General features: G+C 36.7%; 1 protein-coding gene across 2 annotated transcripts in view; it reads right to left on the bottom strand.

The window, feature by feature from the left end:
• Positions 1-13,121, bottom strand: part of chd2 (chromodomain helicase DNA binding protein 2) — a 28,971-nt gene extending 15,850 nt beyond the window's left edge. Inside the window, exons 1-8 of one of the 2 annotated variants that reach the window (XM_079465842.1) lie at positions 12,814-13,121; positions 11,342-11,396; positions 11,147-11,193; positions 9,182-9,236; positions 4,910-6,870; positions 984-1,218; positions 759-845; positions 538-599 (exon numbers count right to left, since the gene is read on the bottom strand). In XM_079465842.1, coding sequence (XP_079321968.1) covers positions 538-599; positions 759-845; positions 984-1,218; positions 4,910-4,971 — 446 coding nt within the window. In that variant the 5' untranslated portion in view covers positions 4,972-6,870; positions 9,182-9,236; positions 11,147-11,193; positions 11,342-11,396; positions 12,814-13,121. Of the gene's footprint in view, positions 1-537; positions 600-758; positions 846-983; positions 1,219-4,909; positions 6,871-9,181; positions 9,237-11,146; positions 11,194-11,341; positions 11,397-12,813 lie in introns of those variants that run through there. The other variant, XM_079465843.1, reaches the window with a different exon arrangement.
• Between the last annotated feature and the right edge of the window lie 4,925 nt (positions 13,122-18,046).

Below are 18,046 nucleotides of genomic sequence, written 5' to 3'. Positions count from 1 at the left end.
AGTGTAGGAATTAATAAATGAAAACTTGTTGCATTCTTTGCTGTCATGATCCAGCCGTTTGAATGTTTTAGAAATAAATATTATAAGAAATATATACACAAGATTTCTATTTGTATATCTACTTAAAATATCATCTATACATTACACCTTAGTAAATGCATGAATGTACTAATGTCGCTGGTTTTCCACCAAATTTTGAAATCAGATTGTGTCTAAATACATTGACTTAATATCGGGTATCTACTGTTTTATCATGTAAAATCGTACAAACTTGATAAGCACTTTGTTTTGTTAATTTTGTTAGTAATGCGATTGGATCGAGTTTTCAAATATTCTTGGGTACACTATATATGAATATAAGGATGTAGTATGTGTGAAAAAAAATTCAGAATACATTTTACATGAAAACATGAGGGTGAGTTTATGTAGCAAGCAAATCAAAATTACATACATACATTTATGGGAAAGAAAAAAAAATCACTCTTCCAAGTAAATTATAGAAAACAATGAGCTGAAGATTTATATCAGTACACTTACTCTTTCTTTTTCTGACGTGAGCCTTTTCTTTTGGGACTTTCACTCTCTGAATCACTGCTGCCCTAAACATCCATGAGAGTCCATTTTGAATGCATGGCACTTTGATTACATCTTAGTAAGCAACCATGTCAACAAAAAAATCATCAAAGTGTTTTAACAGTTCAGCTACTATAACACTAGGGGTCAGTGTTGACAATGAAACGTCTGTACAGCCACCCTACCTCAGCTCCAATGTTGAGGCGTGCAGGCTCTTGTCTGCTGCGACTGGATCGTCTAACACCATAAATATCTGGATGTTCTTCCCACATCTATGACCAGTAAGGTTGCAGTTATTTTAAATTAATATAAAATTACTTGTAGAATAAGGATCTCAATTGTGAATGTTTGAGGATTTCCCAAATTTGGATTGATTTTTCAAATACGCTGGCCTATCTTTAAGCCATTACCTTCTTTACATCTGCCAGGTTGTCTTTCTTTCTGACTGGTTTGTCTTTGCCCTGTCCTGAAGTCTGGTGAGTCTTGGACCCAGTGGATTCACTCTCCGACTCTGAATGGCTCTCTGAATCTGAGGTGCTGTTGGATGCGGAACGCTGGGGACGAGGCCTATCACTTCCTTGCTCACTCTCCGAATGACTCCCAGACTCTGACCCAGAGCGGTTCGATTCCTCTGACGCTGAGTTGCTACAACATTAAAGATGTAGATGTTCAGAAAAAGTTTAAACATCTTAGCTGTTTCTAAATCATCTTGGGGCACAACGTTTTCATTTCCAGACTCCAGAAATACCCAATGATTAATTTGATTAACATCAACAGGTGAATTTGTAAATAGATAAAACAGAACACTAATGTCTAATGTAAAATCTGGGTCTGAACCACTTACCTAAAGCACTTAATCAACTTACTTTATTTAGTAAATTGGTTACATACTAATTTTATTATTTTTAAATCAACTTTAGAACAACTGAACCTCTGAATTGAATGTCTTAAACCATACTGTATCAGAATACTGTAGCAGATGTATAAATTAGGGGTGCAACAACACACAGCTCATGATTCAATATAATACACAATACAGGATTCACAATATTATATGAATTAACAACAATATTAATTTTATCATTTTTTGTAATGTATATGTATAAGGACCCGGATCTCAATCGGTTACTCCATAGAATACATGTGTTGAATTCAAATAATGATTTATTTGTAAAACATTATCATATATACATCTACTTAACAGTACTTACACTGTACAAAATATATTTAACCTTCTATGTGAGAATCAATTCAAATAAAATTTTTATAAAACTAAGAAAGTTATTTAAGTTACTAAACCCTATTAGAGAACTTATTTAAACAACACATATTAAAGTTTAAGCAGGTCACGTGTTGGCTGCTCAACCAATAGGATTAAACAGACATCATATGTTAAATTTATCGTCATAGCTCTATAATATGTAACAATCCTGTATCGTGATACATTGCAGCATTATTAAACCCCTAATATAAATTTAACAGCAGTACAGTAATTTTTGACACCAAACAAACTTGGACGCCTTGAGAATTTGTAAGAATCATTTATTTGACAGCAGGTTTTTTTACTGCTCAATGGTCAACAGGCACTTAAATATAATTGGATTATTCTATTTATTTGACTTCTATTGCAATATTATCTACTTATCGGAAACTGATATTAATTAATTACAAATAATTCTAAAACTATTTGAAAAAAACCTGTGAATGTCAATTCTTAATCATTCAAAAAGTACTATTTAACATAACTCTTTTCTAAATTCTAAATCATTTAAAGAAATTGAATATGATTGTCATCTTCCAAATGAGCAATTTCTAAATGATTCAAAAACTACTCTAAGTATAGCTGAATATGATTGTTATACTTTAAATGGACAATTGTTATCTAAAAAAAAAAGTGTGAATATGATTATCTTTCAAGTGTGCAATTCTAAATATTAAGAAAATGTAATGCTGAATATCAGTGTCAGTAAAATAATGATTGTTTCACAGAAACATTTAGTCTACACAATGAGATCAGCTAATCTTATTTGACCATATCAATTGCTCCCCTTCGCCCTTTGAGTCTAAAATTAGGAGCAATGGCATCTTTCTGGAACAAGGCACCCCATCCCCCCCACTACAAATTTATCCGACCTTTAAAATAGAAAACTCACATCTTCCTTACATGGCTAAAACATTAGCTATACAACTATCATATGATAATATAATAAAGCAATACTTTACTAGAATTCATTAAAAATGCTTTGTTCGTATAATTTATTCGATAGACTGGTAATGCTATGAAAACAAAATGCAGAGCTGAACGTGAACGCTAGACACAACCGCTTCTGTCATTTGCTAGGTGGAGAATCTGGCCTGCTGACAAAGCAGTTGCACAGGCCAGACTGTCCTTATATGGTTGATGACATCATATATGGGCAGATCCAACCTCTGAACTGAATTTTCATTGGTTGGTTATTGCTAGGCACAGCAAGGCCCAATGAAACAGCAGAATGAAATCACATGACCTTGAGTTACATCCTGCTTCCGCTTCCTGTAGTTTCAAGAACCTTTTATATAATGCAGCAACTAATACAAGCTATGCAGCACAAAGCAAGAGCCATTTTGTGACTGAGGACTTTCAGCCATTTAATGAAAGCAGTCTCATACAGTGATGAAACATAACAGTGTTTTTTATGCAACATTAAACCATGTAAACACTTAAAAAAAAGGGCCGGCATCAACCTAGAAATAAAATACCATGCATAACATGTTTCTCAGCCCTTAGTAATGTTTAGAAAATGGCTGCCTGTGCAGCTGAACAGATATTAATACTTCAACCATCATTAGATGAAATAAATTATTTTATTTTCAACTATGAATGTCAGCATGTTCTTTTGAAGCCATGGCAGCATGACAGTTCTAAAAAACAAACACTGTAACTGTTTTTTCCATTTCTAATTCAAAATACAGAAACAGCATTTAAAATAATTAAACAACATATGCAGGAACCTGCGTGAAATTAATTTCTTGACAGATACAACCATGAGAACAATAACAATAATAGATCAAAACACAAGCATTACCAAACTTAGTAACTTTAACTTATTTTTGTGCACTGTATGCACTATATAAAGATGTATAAAACATTTCAAATGAAATTATTTTTTCAACTAATTTTATGTTTTTACATTTTAAAATTGTGAATAGTGAATAATAAAATGTGGAATAAAACTGCAAGCGTGTTTTCTACTCAAATTCCCATTAGAAAACCTGTAAAGAATAATTAGCCTAAACAAATAATACATCCATTATATTACAAATAATATGAATAATAAATTATTAAGACCGTAATAAACGACAACAAAAGGAAAACATTTGGAATGAACTATAATTGTAAGTTATGCGACTATAATAATTTACTTCCATTACTGTATTTTATCATGGAGTTTTTAGGTTTGAAATAGGTGATTGACTGCTAAACGTTTAATATATGAATATGGGAATGTGAGGTAGCATAACACAATCCACTGGGGAATTCTTAATGAATGTGTGGTATCTTAAAGCCTAAAGAAAGACAAAAGTCCTATTCCCATGCACACTGTGACTCCAAAAACATAACTGTTAAAAATGGGACACCACTTTCAGTATTGTTTTTTTATAAATAAAAGCTGACACCCAAAAGTGATTAACAATTCCTGTAATAAATGTTAGCAATTCAAGTAAAAACAGACAATTGTACAGAAAACAATAAAACATTTCTTTGCCAAATGTACAAAAAATCGAATTAAAAAGGATGTGCGCATAGTAAGAATGTTTTAAATAAAATGCAATAAAGTTTTTAAACATTTTAGTGGTACATTTCAGCATAACATTTAATAAAACCACAAACTCACTGACTCTGTATCAGATTGAACAGGCAGTGAGTAAATGACTGCATCAAATACTAACTATCACAACACCTGTAATGTTAAGACTAAAACCGAAAATAATATCATTATCTTTACATAGAATGGTGCAATGCAGCACATACTAATCAGACAAGGTCATTTAACACAGTCACTTTAAAACTGAAAGAATAACAATTCTCAGCAATGTGCAAATCTTAAAAAAACAAGGCATCATAAGCATAAATCTGTGTAAAGTCAATCAGTAAGGCCAATGGGCCTTGCATTCAGTTTTAGAAATGCTAGCAAAATCAGGGTGTGGCTACACATATCCCAAGGTCAATGATATGAAACTAGATGATTTCAGACACATTGTGGTTTAAACTTCGGCACAGGTGATCAACCATGCTTGTAAACGTAAACATTCAAGACAGATGTTAAAAAAAGAGAAAAAATAGTGAGGATCGTACCTGGAAGCATTGCTTTGGGTCGAGCCTTCGTCTTCCTGCTTTTTATTCTTATTCTTCATCATGATTTTGTCCTGAACTTTTCAATAAAGGTGGTCTTTTGTCCAGGTAATAACTGTCAAAAGTTTAAAGTGGGATGAACCATCAAGCGAGTCAGTCCGCTTTCAAAGGACGGCAAATAAAAGTCTCGACGTTGCGAAAAGCTCGAACGACATATAATAAATAAACGATTAACATACAGTATTTCTAAAGTTATAAAGCATCGGAAACGAAATGACACCTGCTCGACTCTATTCGATGTCAGAAAAACCATGTGTCGATAGCATATCAAGCCAATAGATTCACACAGCCACATACATAAATTCCTACTGCGTCATCAGACAAAGGACGATTAAAACAACACGATGAAACACAACGAAATCGACAATAGAAATTAAACCATGTAAACATACCTATTCCATTGACAGGAGGAGGTTTGAAGCGCTACATTCGGATCTGACAAAAAATGCGATTTGTAACTTTGTCCATTAGAACAAAAAAAAGAAATATATTCCACAATTCAGTTCGAAATGAAAATCGGAATAATATTCGAAAAGAAAAATAGCCGCTCTAATCCAAGGATGGCTATTTGAATGGAGAGAGAGAGAGTGAGAAGAGCCCAGCAGAGCGCACTAAAAATGGAGGACCGCAATGGCTGCCAGTACAAGGCAGGGAAAACAACGACTGGCCACTCTACGCACGCAGCACAAGGTTTTCGACGAAACAAAAGTCACAAAATCTACGCATTAACGTCTATATATCCCGCAACGTAAAATAAAGAACGAATTCGCGCTATAATTAAGTCCCGAGTGGGATCCAAAGTTCACCAAAGTTGAGATACAAGTGCTATTGAGAGCCCTGCGAGGCTCAACGCTCTCCCCTTCCCAAGGTTCATCCGCCATCTAAAGCTCCTTCCCAGCTCTGCGAGCTTAGCCTTTGATTGACGTTCTCTCCATTTACCCAGCACTCAGGTGATGCACCCAAGTCCCACCCCTTTTACTTTAAAATATAAACTAGCCGTTTACATTTATTTTAAATGTTTACTTTAATGCAACCCAACAAGCATCAGCACAAATGAATAGTGGCCACCAAGAGAAATCTTTTTGTGCTTTTTCTTTATGAAAAAAAATCATCCTGAGCCTTCACTTCCTGCACAGACAGGAAATGAGGCAAAAGGGGCCATTTTGCAGTGTTGGACTACACTGGACACCATTTTAGAGCATTTAGTTTTAAGCCTTTACACTTGGCTCTGTATATGTAATTGTGTTTAATGTTTGCAGGATATTTGAAGATGAATCGAAGACTTTGACGTTGTTTTCTTGACATAAACTGCCTATTTTATTTATGGAAATCAGTTGCATCTTTGACTGGGATATTATGTCATTAAGGCAAAATAATTTGCAAAAGCCTTATTATTGTTACAGTTAAATAGCCCTAAACCTCGGTTAATTTTTAAAATATTGACTCGCAATTGTCCAATTAGCTTTCCCAAACAATAGTAATTAATTGTTGATAAATGAAGCGCAGCAAAACAAATCTTTTTCAATTAAAATGGAAAAATTAAACACGGAATAAGTTGAGATTGGATGTATACAGTAAATATCTTTAAAAACGTTACGATTTTTTCATCCAATAAGATCAAGTCGAAAATGTTCAATCACGAAACTTTTATTTTTCTCATAAAAACAAAATAGTATACTGAAATACAGGCATAGTTTCAATAAAACAAAAACAATAAAATATGATAGTGAGGTACATGTAAAAGAAAAATACAAAGATTGAGAACATGAGCGAATTCGTATGTCACAGCAAATCAGAAATGACACATCACAAGGCGAAACTTTCTTTCCAAATCCTAAAGCAAAATCTGAGCCGCCATCTTCCTCATTAAGCAGTCGTCTCCACTTGACTGTACAGAATTGGTCCTTTAAATCAAAAAGGAGAAGGGAAAAATGTAAACCCCAAACGTATTCGAAGTTACGATGGCTTTTTATAAAAACGCATAGCTAGGGACAGAACAATCCAAGACCAAATTATTGTTTATAAAACTAAAATCAAAACTACTGTACTGTCCTCTTTCAAACAGTTCAACTAGTAATTTAAAATCGTGGAAGTTTCAAATAATATCTAACCTCTCCAGGTAGCTTAATATGGTCAACTGTCATCGGCAATGTCAACGTTAACTGACATGCACAACTCAACCATAAAATTACATAAAAGAAAATTACAGCAAAATGCGTTTTCCATTTTTGCACATCTGATAATAAAATGCTAGCAGTAGCATGCTATCTGCAGATTGTCAAAGTTGCTTTTACACATTTTTTTGTTACATTTACCTACAAATGTAAATGGCAATCGAATTGGAATATCTCTAAGTTGCGTATGAAACAACTAAATAAATCCTCACGAAAACTTAAACTTTCAAAATAAATCATAGTACTTCAGCCACTTTCCAGTAATCACATTGATGCTCAAAGTTTCATAACAGCAGCACAACACAATCTCAACATGCATTACCAAAACAACATACACAGACTATTTTAAATACTACAGTGCTACAACATATGTCTGTCATTAGCTAATGTTTTCTGAAGAAATAGGTAATTGGTATTTTTCTTCCATACTTCATGTATTTGTTTAAAAAAAAGGTAAAAAGAGTTAAGTTAAAAAGTGTGTCAAGTATAGGTGTATAAACCGAAACGCAACTTAGCTCAGTATACTGTGGTAGGCTATATGAGACCAGTTTATGATCGCACTTATCCATTTGGTTGTCTTTATTTTCTTCGAATTGCCTCCATTGTTTACCTCATCTGTAAGTTGCTTTGGATAAAAGCGTCTGCTAAATGACTAAATGTTAACAATGAGAAATTCAATTAATTAAATATGGACGTCCTTACCATGTTACAACAGCATTATTACAATGTGTAATAAGAAAATGTCGAAGATAGGAACGTTTTAAAGAGAATTGTAAATGTTATATTGTTGTCATTCAAGAACATGTGGGCCTCCAAGACTTGAGAGCAAGAAGCCCTTATATTACTAACAACTTTTGTCATCAAGTTATGCTAACCACCACAGAATGAGGATGCTGAAAATGCATCAGGAAACCAGGAACTCTGGGCCACAGGGAAAATACGACATTCTTATAAATATATGATGAGATGATGTTTTGTAAAGATTTTGTCTCATAACATGAACCGACATATGAGACCTACAAAGGGAATGCTGACAAGATAAGACTGAGGTATGTCTTAAAAGCAAGACCTTTTAAAAGTGTCACTTAAAAATGGTACTGAATCAATTTAAATCCCACTTCATTCTCATTGAACACATCATTTGTTATCTCCATGGAAAAGTCACTAGCCTAGCCCATCACGATGTAATAAGACTTGACCAAATTAGCCAAGAAAGAAGTGTAAACTGGAATTGGAATCCTTCATCCTCATTTGTCCTCCAAATGTTATTGTACAATAATTAGATGGCTGCTCGAATTGGACGGCCACTAAGATGAGAACATGGGCTCATGCACTGAAGGAGGCTCACTATTTGGAATTTAGTTTCAAAAATCTTGTTGTCCGTTTCCGTTGAGGCTACAGTAGTAATTCTCCATTCTGATCCAAAAATCAGACAAAAGATTCAGCCATCACTCAGGGTAAAAAGAAACTTCTGCATAGATCAGTAAATGCAGCAAAAGCACAGTGAGAATCAAGCATTGAGTGGACAGATGAAGCAAATGAAAACTAAAGAAGAGACCAATTGTGGCACAATCAAGAATCAAGAAAGATGTGTAAAACAAGGCTCCACAGGACAAGACGTCACTGATCTCAAGGAAGTTTTCAAACGAATACAAGATCCAACGATGACAGCACCCAAGAATGATCAGGTACTCAAGAAAAGGAAATGTATGATCAATCCAGAGCGGAACATGAAGCCTTTCCCAAGGTGTGACAGGAAGCTGTATTAAAAACTATTCCATTCCTCTGAAGTTTGAATTTCATTTCAGACACTGGATGTTTTTCATTTTCCGCAAAATCAAAAAGGACCAAAGCAGTTGAAAATTTGTTTTGGACAAAATGTAAAAAATTGCTGTGTACAATGCTTCAAATTTTGAACGTTTCTCACTATAAACATTTACCTGAGGCAGATATTTTTAGAGCTGTAGGATCTAATTAGCCTAAAAATGACAGACATATGAGGTACCAGCTTTATAATACAAATACCACTGTGATGACTTACAGAGAAGTCTTCTATTCCTTGGACATCTGCTGCAGCGTCCTCAGGCAAACTTCTTCTGCATGGAAAAAGACACGCAATGAGATCAGATGTATAAAACAAAACAGATACTCTTTCCTCTCTGTGATTTGTTGAATAAGTGTCAGTCTCAAGTACTTCATGAGTTGGTACTCTTAGCATCACAAACTTAACTACAACCTGTCTGCTGTGTTTAGTAACGGAAATAATTTTGTCCACAATTTTGTTTGACTGTTGAAACAGACTAAGTTTTAAAGGGATTTAAAGGAATTGTATCGCTGTCCATTCACCACATTTTTGATTCCATATATGGATTTTGTAATCCAATAACAAAACTTGTACATCGTTTACATTTATACGTAAAATGTGTGTGACAACTTTTTAACTGATCACTTTGAAATACATTTTAATATCAGGTGTAAATGAGGATCATAGTCTATTTTATTTAGATGTGTTTGTGAACAATTTACATATGAATCTGCCATAATTTCTAAGATCATTCTTGCCGCTGATTGTAGCTCACAGAAACTTGCTCACAAAGTAAGGGTTTGTAGTTGTAAGAAAAGAAATTGGAAGCGCGAAAAGTGGAGTTTTTTCACTGCATTGGTATTTACTCGAGTCCTGTTGCCATTTCATTGGCTTTTCTTTAATGCTGCTCTCTTGCTTTGTCTGGAGAGTGCGCACACCTGACCACTAGTCAGTGCGAATTTCAAACTGGTCTGTAATAGCGTTGTTACGATAGACGATACTATCGTGTATCGACAATAGTATAGCCGATTCCTTAAACTGTACTTGGCTATTTGCCAATATATGTTGTAAATTAATATTCCAAATATGCTTTGCGCATTTCTTCGTCCAGAGAGATTTTATAATTTGCAGGCTTAGAGATTTCCATGAATGAGTCCGCAGCTCAGGTTTTTCCTTGCAGAAAGTATTATGCCCGTGAGGGATTAAGACGCAAGCCGGAGTTGTTCCCTTTCAGCAATCAAGTAATAACCGCGCGTGCAGGCGTCAATGACGCATTTGGATAAATTATATTGACTTATAGCAATAGTTTAATTTCATTTAAGTTGCGGTAGGGAGTAACCATGTTACCAGCTGCACTGAACTTTCACTCTGATAGAATGCTAACAGTAGTCACACATGAGCATTTTCTAGCCACGTAAGCTTCCGTTTTTGTCCAGCTTATCATAGATAAATGTGTAAATTGCCCCGCCCCTCGATACTTTTGTGTGTCGGCGATCCAAAGGCTGGCGATATAACGATCTGACTATAGAAAAATGTCACCCAACACTAATCTGAAATCGGTTTAAGCCCATTTGAGCGTGCTAAATGTGAATACTAATTGAGCTTCAAACACATGCTACAGTTCAGACTTCTCGCAGAGTAGGCACGAACCTAAAACTTGAAATGATAAATTTAAATAATATAGTATGTGTTTGGCCAAGGTGAGACACCACTTCCAATAAAAATATATCGAGTAACAAATAGTTACTTTTTAAATTTGTAAATTTAAACTGTAATAAAACAAAACATTACGAAAAGATACTACTACAAATTGGAATCTATAACTGTGCAGTCAAAACCTTCAGGTCTACTGTGTAGTGCGAAAAATGTAAAGCGGTCTGGTCTTAACAAAACCAGTTAATGTGATGTTTTTCTTATTAATAATTTAATTGCAAGTTAAAATTTCACAAATGTTTGTGTAATTGTATGTGATTCTTAATGCACTATTTTAGGTTGTTTTACATAATTGGAGTTTGCAACGGGCTACATAAAACATGTTTATTACTACGAATTCACGGTATGGATTTTTTAAAAATGGTTATGTTGTTTTACCACAATAGCTAGGCTAAGTTTAAAGCTAAATAAAAACAAGCACTACAAAAAAGATCATAGAAATGTTCACAATTCTGTAAAACATTATTTTATCTATGTTTAAATACTTACAGTGGAAATTATTTTCCCCCTCATTCCTTGACATTAGGCAGAATGACCTTTAAAAAAAAAATATATGTTTTGTTAGATTGAACATTTATTCTACGGTTATTTACAGCACAACCTAGTGGTTGCCAATGATAACAAGGTAATTAAAGTGCACAGAACGCACTCCAGAAAAGATCAACAAAAATACATTACACTTACATTTACAAGCCATGATACTGAAACTCCATCATCGTTTGTCCAGTTGTTCTGATGCCTGTATATGCAAAAACATTTTGGAGAATTAGATTTGCTTTAGCTACTTTAAATATTCACACTCACTTAGGTGTTACACTATTTAAATATACTCATGCGGTTTCAATGCATGAAATACAATTTCTTTAGCAAGCAAGGTAGATTGAGAGTACCGTTCTTCATTTCTTCTCAAATATACGACATATGCAAAGTAAGAGCACTTCATTTACACCAACATATAGCAGAAATCTTAAATATAGAATAGTCACTGAAAATTAGTTAATTTTCATCTATTCTTAAATGTTACGTTGTTAAAATCTTGCTTAATGGTTCGACATTGACGCCGTCTAAAATTCTATATACATATTTTTTGCCAACCCCTCTTCATATTTTAAGGCCAAGACATTATATTTTAAATAAATACAAACTAAAACTGTATTACTTGTAGTAAAGCACATACTATAAACTAATCCTTTGTGGAAAGGTCTACAATTTATATGATTTTTTTGGTAACATTTATCCATATTTTCTTTTATATTTTAGATGATGTAGTACTTAAAATGGTACGAATCAGGTAAAAACGTACTTCACATAATTCTGTGAGAAAAATCGAAAAACAAAAGGAAAGACGAAATTTTCTAGAATACTACAAAGTCCTTTGTGGATTACAAGGGGTTAAAAGCCAACACCCTATTATTTAACATCGAAAAATAAAGCATAAATGTTTTCCAAAACAACAAATACAAGTGTATACATTTATTTAAGTACATCTTTAAACAGAAAAGTTACATTAAATGAATAAGGATAAAACATTGCATTTCACACAAATAACAATAGAATCTTAAAATAAAGTAAAATTATGCACAAAATCCTAAGGTAAGTTGAGATATTCACAATGCATTACTTATAAAATAATGCACATCCAAAGAAAGAAAATCACTTTTACAGTAATTGAGACACAATAAGGCATTAAAACATTTAATAAAATTGTTTATTCAAAGAGAGCATTTAAAATCATCAAGAAAATAGTCTAAATGTTAGGACTGAAGATGGCACCTTCAAAATCGCATTTTTACAACATTATTTCTATTTAATATATTTTTGCCGTCGAGTGTTACAAGGACATTTGCCCTCCCAAGGACAAAGCAAATTTAAAATGCGTAGACTGTTAAATCCTCGCTTCTCTTCGGTGTTGTCAGCTGAAATCTTCTCAGTTTTCCTGTAACACAACCCTGCATTGTTTTCCTAAAATTTCACATCGTTTTAACGTGGAAATCGTCTATTTATTCGACGGAATGTCTTTTTCCAGTTCTTGGCAATGGCCCCATCATGGCCATTTTACAACACCTCGTCGAGTCCGCTCCTTTTCCACCATATTGGTGCGTATGTACCACTACGTCTAACCCGTGAACAAGTTACAATCTATAACAAAATCTTACCCTGATCCAATGGTTGCGATCTGCTCTTTCTTCTGAACCCTTCGAGGCCATTCTCGTCGTTAATATTCTTGGTTTTAGCAGGATCTTCTCGTTCAGATGGCGCCACATCACCAGCTTCACTCACCTCTGCTGTCTCTCCTCTCTCGTCTGTGCACGTCGCTCTCTCTGCCTGTACTGTTATACTGATCGAGTGGACAGCCCTGTGTTTCAGCGTAAGCGCAGACAACTTCCTCTCACTGCGGCATTCTGGGTAGAAGAACCCAGCGTCCATTACTGTGTCGGTAAACCAATATTTTACTGCACGGACTTTCATTTAACAACGATTAGTAATATTAGCACAAATTAAATCATTCCTATTCCTATATAAACGGATAAAAATCAGGTTTTAATAAAAACATACTAAAACATGCCGGCTGTAACTAAAGTACACAGTGTTAAACCTATTAAACTTAACCCACACGGTGTACATTAAATCAACATAACAAAATAAAAAAAGTAGACAGTTTTTTAGAAATGCTTTATTATTATCATTCTTTATGCATTTCTTTTTCATATAAAAATAAAACATAATTATGAATGTGTTCTGCTTAAATCTCTCTGTATTGCATAGTATTAAGCAGAGACATGACTGGGCCCCGGGTTTTCTGTTTATGAATGTTTTTCACAAATCCTTTTCACAAATCCTTCACAAAAATTTGTCTCTTTACAAATATGGAGATTAGACATACACGGTTTATAATGTTTGAAAACACTTTACAAATACTTTACAAGTGCTTTATTATTAAATGATAGGCTACATAATGCATAATGATAATATTATATAGTAATTTGATGAGTGAAGAATTTTTCTTCACTAGATGAAGAAAAAGGTCTGTAATCAATATAAGCTGCAGGGGTCGCCAACTAGCGGACACCGGACCGTAAGTTCGGACCGCAAAGCTTTTAGACATAATGAAATAAATAAACGCTAAATGCTTTTTTTCTCTTGCAATCAAATGTATAGCAGGCACATCAAATAGCAGTTTGGTCTGCGGCGCCACGGACAGAATGCGCACTTCAGACGTCGTGCAGAGAGCCGAGAGTAAGTGTCAAGTGAGTGAAAAACAACACATTTTCAAAATGAGAAAGGTTTCCGCTGAAAAACGTGTTTTCCGAGATGATTGGGTCTAATGATACGCATTTAACATTATTCGTCGACTTGTACGAGGTCGGTTTATCTCATTTGCGCGGAGCCTCTTGCGGTTGTCAAAAGAGGAAACCTCAAACGACATAATGAAACAAACGTTAGACACTTTGAAGAAAGGTAAGGGGACGGAAAATAAATGCGCTCAAAGCCAAGTATGAGCGATCTACCACGGGTCCCACTCGCTAAGAACACAGTGGATGTTAGGAAAACATAACAAGCCCTTTACTGAAGGGGAAATAGTAAAAGATTACGGGGGCTACGTGTGAAACACTTTAGATGGAAAGGAAAGACATGAACTAGTAGAAAAAAATAAACAAACCTCCCTTTCAACTGCAACAGCCACAAGAAGAGCTGTAATGTTATCAGAGGATGTCCAATCACAACATGCTGCTATTTGTTAATCTCAGTTCAGCAGAAAAGAACACTGTAGGCTAGTTTTTTTAAAGTTGTTATGTTGTAACGTTTAGGTTCGGTGCAGGTTTAAAGATTGAGGCATTATTTTGCACAAGGCACAGTGAACCCAAGTGCTCTTTTTAGATGATAGTAAATATTGCATTTCATTTGGAAATCAAGATCCCGGAGGAAGAGTGGAGAGGCACAGAATCCATGTTGCTTGAAGCCCCGTGTGAAGTTTCCACAGTCATTGAATATTTGGGCTGCCATGTCATATGCTGGTGGTTATCCACTATTTTTTATAGTCCACAGTCAATGCAGCCATCTTACCAGGAAGCTTTATGGAGATGCTGATATCATTTTCCAGCAGGACTTGGCACCTGCCCACACTGCCAAAGGTACCAAAAGTTGGTTCAATGACCATGGTGTTACTGTGCTTGATTGGACAGCAAACTCGCCTGACCTGAACCCCATAGAGAATCTATGAGGAAGAGAAAGATGAGAGAGACCAGACCCAACAATGCCGATGACCTGAAGGCCTCTATCAAAGCAACCTGGGCTTCCATTACACCTAAGCAGTGCCACAGGCTGATTGCCTCCTTTTCACGCTGAATTGATGCAGTAATTCATGCAAAAGAAGGCCCAACCAATATTGAGTGCATAGAAATGAACATACTTTTCAGAAGCCTGACATTTTTTTAAAATATCATTGATGTTATGTAATTATAAAAAATTCCTGAGACACAGAATTTTTGGTTATCAAGATTTCAAGAAATAAAGTCTTAAAATATTTCACTCTATAATCTATATACTATATGGGTTTCACTTTCTGAAATGAGTGACAAAAAATATTCACCATTTTCACGATATTCAAATTTTTATAGATGTACCTGTAGATATGAAAAGACATGATTATCCATTTGAGATCATAATACATTTGGTTCAATAAAGATGTTTTCTATGCTCGTTTCTTCGGTCTGCTAAAAACCATCAATTCATGATTTTAGGTTTTTAATTGTACGGACCTCGGCTGGTAACGAGGGTTCATTCATTTACTGGACCTCAAGCAGTTTTAGTTGAAGACCCTGCTGGAATGGTTTTATGCATTGTGTTTGATTTGTCTTATCTGATTGAATTACCCTTAAGAAAATGAACCCTTTAATTATAATCATATTTACAATAAAAGTTGTTATGTTGTTATAATTGCTTCCAATGTTTCCTCATCTGTAAGTCGCTTTGGATCAAAGCGTCTGCTAAATGACTAAATGTAAATGTAATGGAAAAGTGAACACTGGATAACAAAGTGGGTAGCAAAATGTCTAACATTATGGTTTATTGTCACACCCCTGAAAACCACCATACCTGTTTCTTACTGATGGCTGAATTTACTGTAATTAAGGCTAGCAATGCTTTTGCAATAGATACAACAATAATATATGTCCACAAATCAGTAATATAACATAATAAAGGTAACAATAAAATGGTTTTAAAGCTGCACAAAACACTGAATTAATATATACTTCAATATGAACAGCATTAGGTACTAAGGGCTCTGTCCTAGAACACATTTTAATCTTCTGGAAAAGCTGGTCTACATACCACAGTAGTTACCTAGCAACTGTAACTGGATCAGCCCTTGGCTCCCTCCCACTTCTCAGTCCTGCCACGTAGGCATGAGGCAACAGACCAGGTGTTGTTTTCTCATAAAAGGAATGGCCCTAATATTAACCACGCTCTCAATAATTTGTATACATAAACAAATAAAACTACTTTAAAGAACTACATTATATTCATAAGACAAAGGTGTTCACATTTAGATGCTTTTGTTTCTTCTGTGAGCACTGGAGTATTTGGGGCACTGGCTACATACATTTAAAGAGATTTTGGTTGAAGTGAAATGATATCACAAGGAGCCCTCTTGTGGCCTTTTCTGTCAAATCTGTGGTGATATTGGATATCTGGTGGTATTAGTATGTGGATGTAAAGTAAAAGGTTTGTTCAAAACAAAAATAAAAACATAAATGAAAGTTTGTTGACTTAGTAATTATATTATTAAGTAATCCATCCATCCATCCATTTTCTTCCGCTTATCCGGGACCGGGTCGCGGGGGCAGCAGTCTAAGCAGAGATGCCCAGACATCCCTCACCCTAGACACTTCCTCCAGCTCTTCCGGGGGGACACCGAGGCGTTCCCAGGCCAGCCGGGAGACATAGTCCCACCAGCGTGTCCTAGGTCTTCCCCGGGGTCTCCTCCCGGTCGGACGGGCCCGGAACACCTTCCGAGGAAGGCGTCCAGTAGGCATCCGTAACAGATGCCCAAGCCACCTCAGCTGACCCCTCTCGATGTGGAGGAGCAGCGGCTCTACTCCGAGCTCCTCGCGGGTGACCGAGCTTCTCACCCTATCTCTAAGGGATCGCCCAGCCACCCTGCGGAGGAAGCTCATTTCAGCCGCCTGTATCCGGGATCTTGTCCTTTCGGTCATGACCCAAAGCTCATGACCATAGGTGAGAGTAGGAACGTAGATTGACCGGTAAATTGAGAGCTTCGCCTTGCGGCTCAGCTCTTTCTTCACCACGACGGACCGGTACATCGACCGCATTACTGCAGAAGCTGCACCGATCCGTCTGTCAATCTCCCGTTCCATCCTTCCCTCACTCGTGAACAAGACCCCGAGATACTTAAACTCCTCCACTTGAGGAAGGAACTCTCCACCAACCTGAAGTGGGCAAGCCACCCTTTTCCGACTGAGGACCATGGCCTCGGATTTGGAGGTACTGATTTTCATTCCAGCCGCTTCACACTCTGCTGTAAACCGTCCCAGTGCATGCTGAAGGTCCTGGTTTGAAGGGGCCAACACGACGACATCATCCGCAAATAGCAGAGACGAGATCGTGTGGTCCCCAAACCTGACACCCTCCGGCCCCTGGCTGCGCCTAGAAATTCTGTCCATAAAAATTACGAACAGAACCGGTGACAAAGGGCAGCCCTGCCGGAGTCCGACATGCACTGGGAACAGGTCCGACTTACTGCCGGCAATGCGAACCAAGCTCCTGCTTCGGTCGTACAGGGACCTGACAGCCCTTAGCAAAGGACCACAGACCCCATACTCCCGAAGCACCCTCCACAGGATGCCGCGAGGGACACAGTCGAATGCTTTCTCCAAATCCACAAAACACATGTGGATTGGTTGAGCAAACTCCCATGCACCCTCCAGCACCCTGTAGAGGGTGTAGAGCTGGTCCAGTGTTCCACGGCCTGGACGAAAACCACACTGTTCCTCCTGAATCCGAGGTTCTACTATCGGCCGTATTCTCCTCTCCAGTACCCTGGCATAGACTTTCCCGGGAAGGCTGAGAAGTGTGATCCCCCTGTAGTTGGAACACACCCTCCGGTCCCCCTTCTTAAAAAGAGGGACCACCACCCCGGTCTGCCATCCCAGAGGCACTGTCCCCGACCGCCACGCGATGCTGCAGAGGCGTGTCAGCCAAGACAGCCCCACAACATCCAGAGACATGAGGTACTCAGGGCGAATCTCATCCACCCCCGGTGCCCTGCCACTGAGGAGTTTCTTGACTACCTCAGTGACTTCGGCTTGGGTGATGGGCGAGTCCACCTCTGAGCCCTCAGCCTCTGCTTCCTCAATGGAGGACGTG

The sequence above is a fragment of the Barbatula barbatula genome (genome assembly GCF_947034865.1).
Source record: "Barbatula barbatula genome assembly, chromosome: 10".
Lineage (NCBI taxonomy): Eukaryota > Metazoa > Chordata > Actinopteri > Cypriniformes > Nemacheilidae > Barbatula > Barbatula barbatula.
This window is presented reverse-complemented; position numbering and strand designations above follow the sequence as displayed.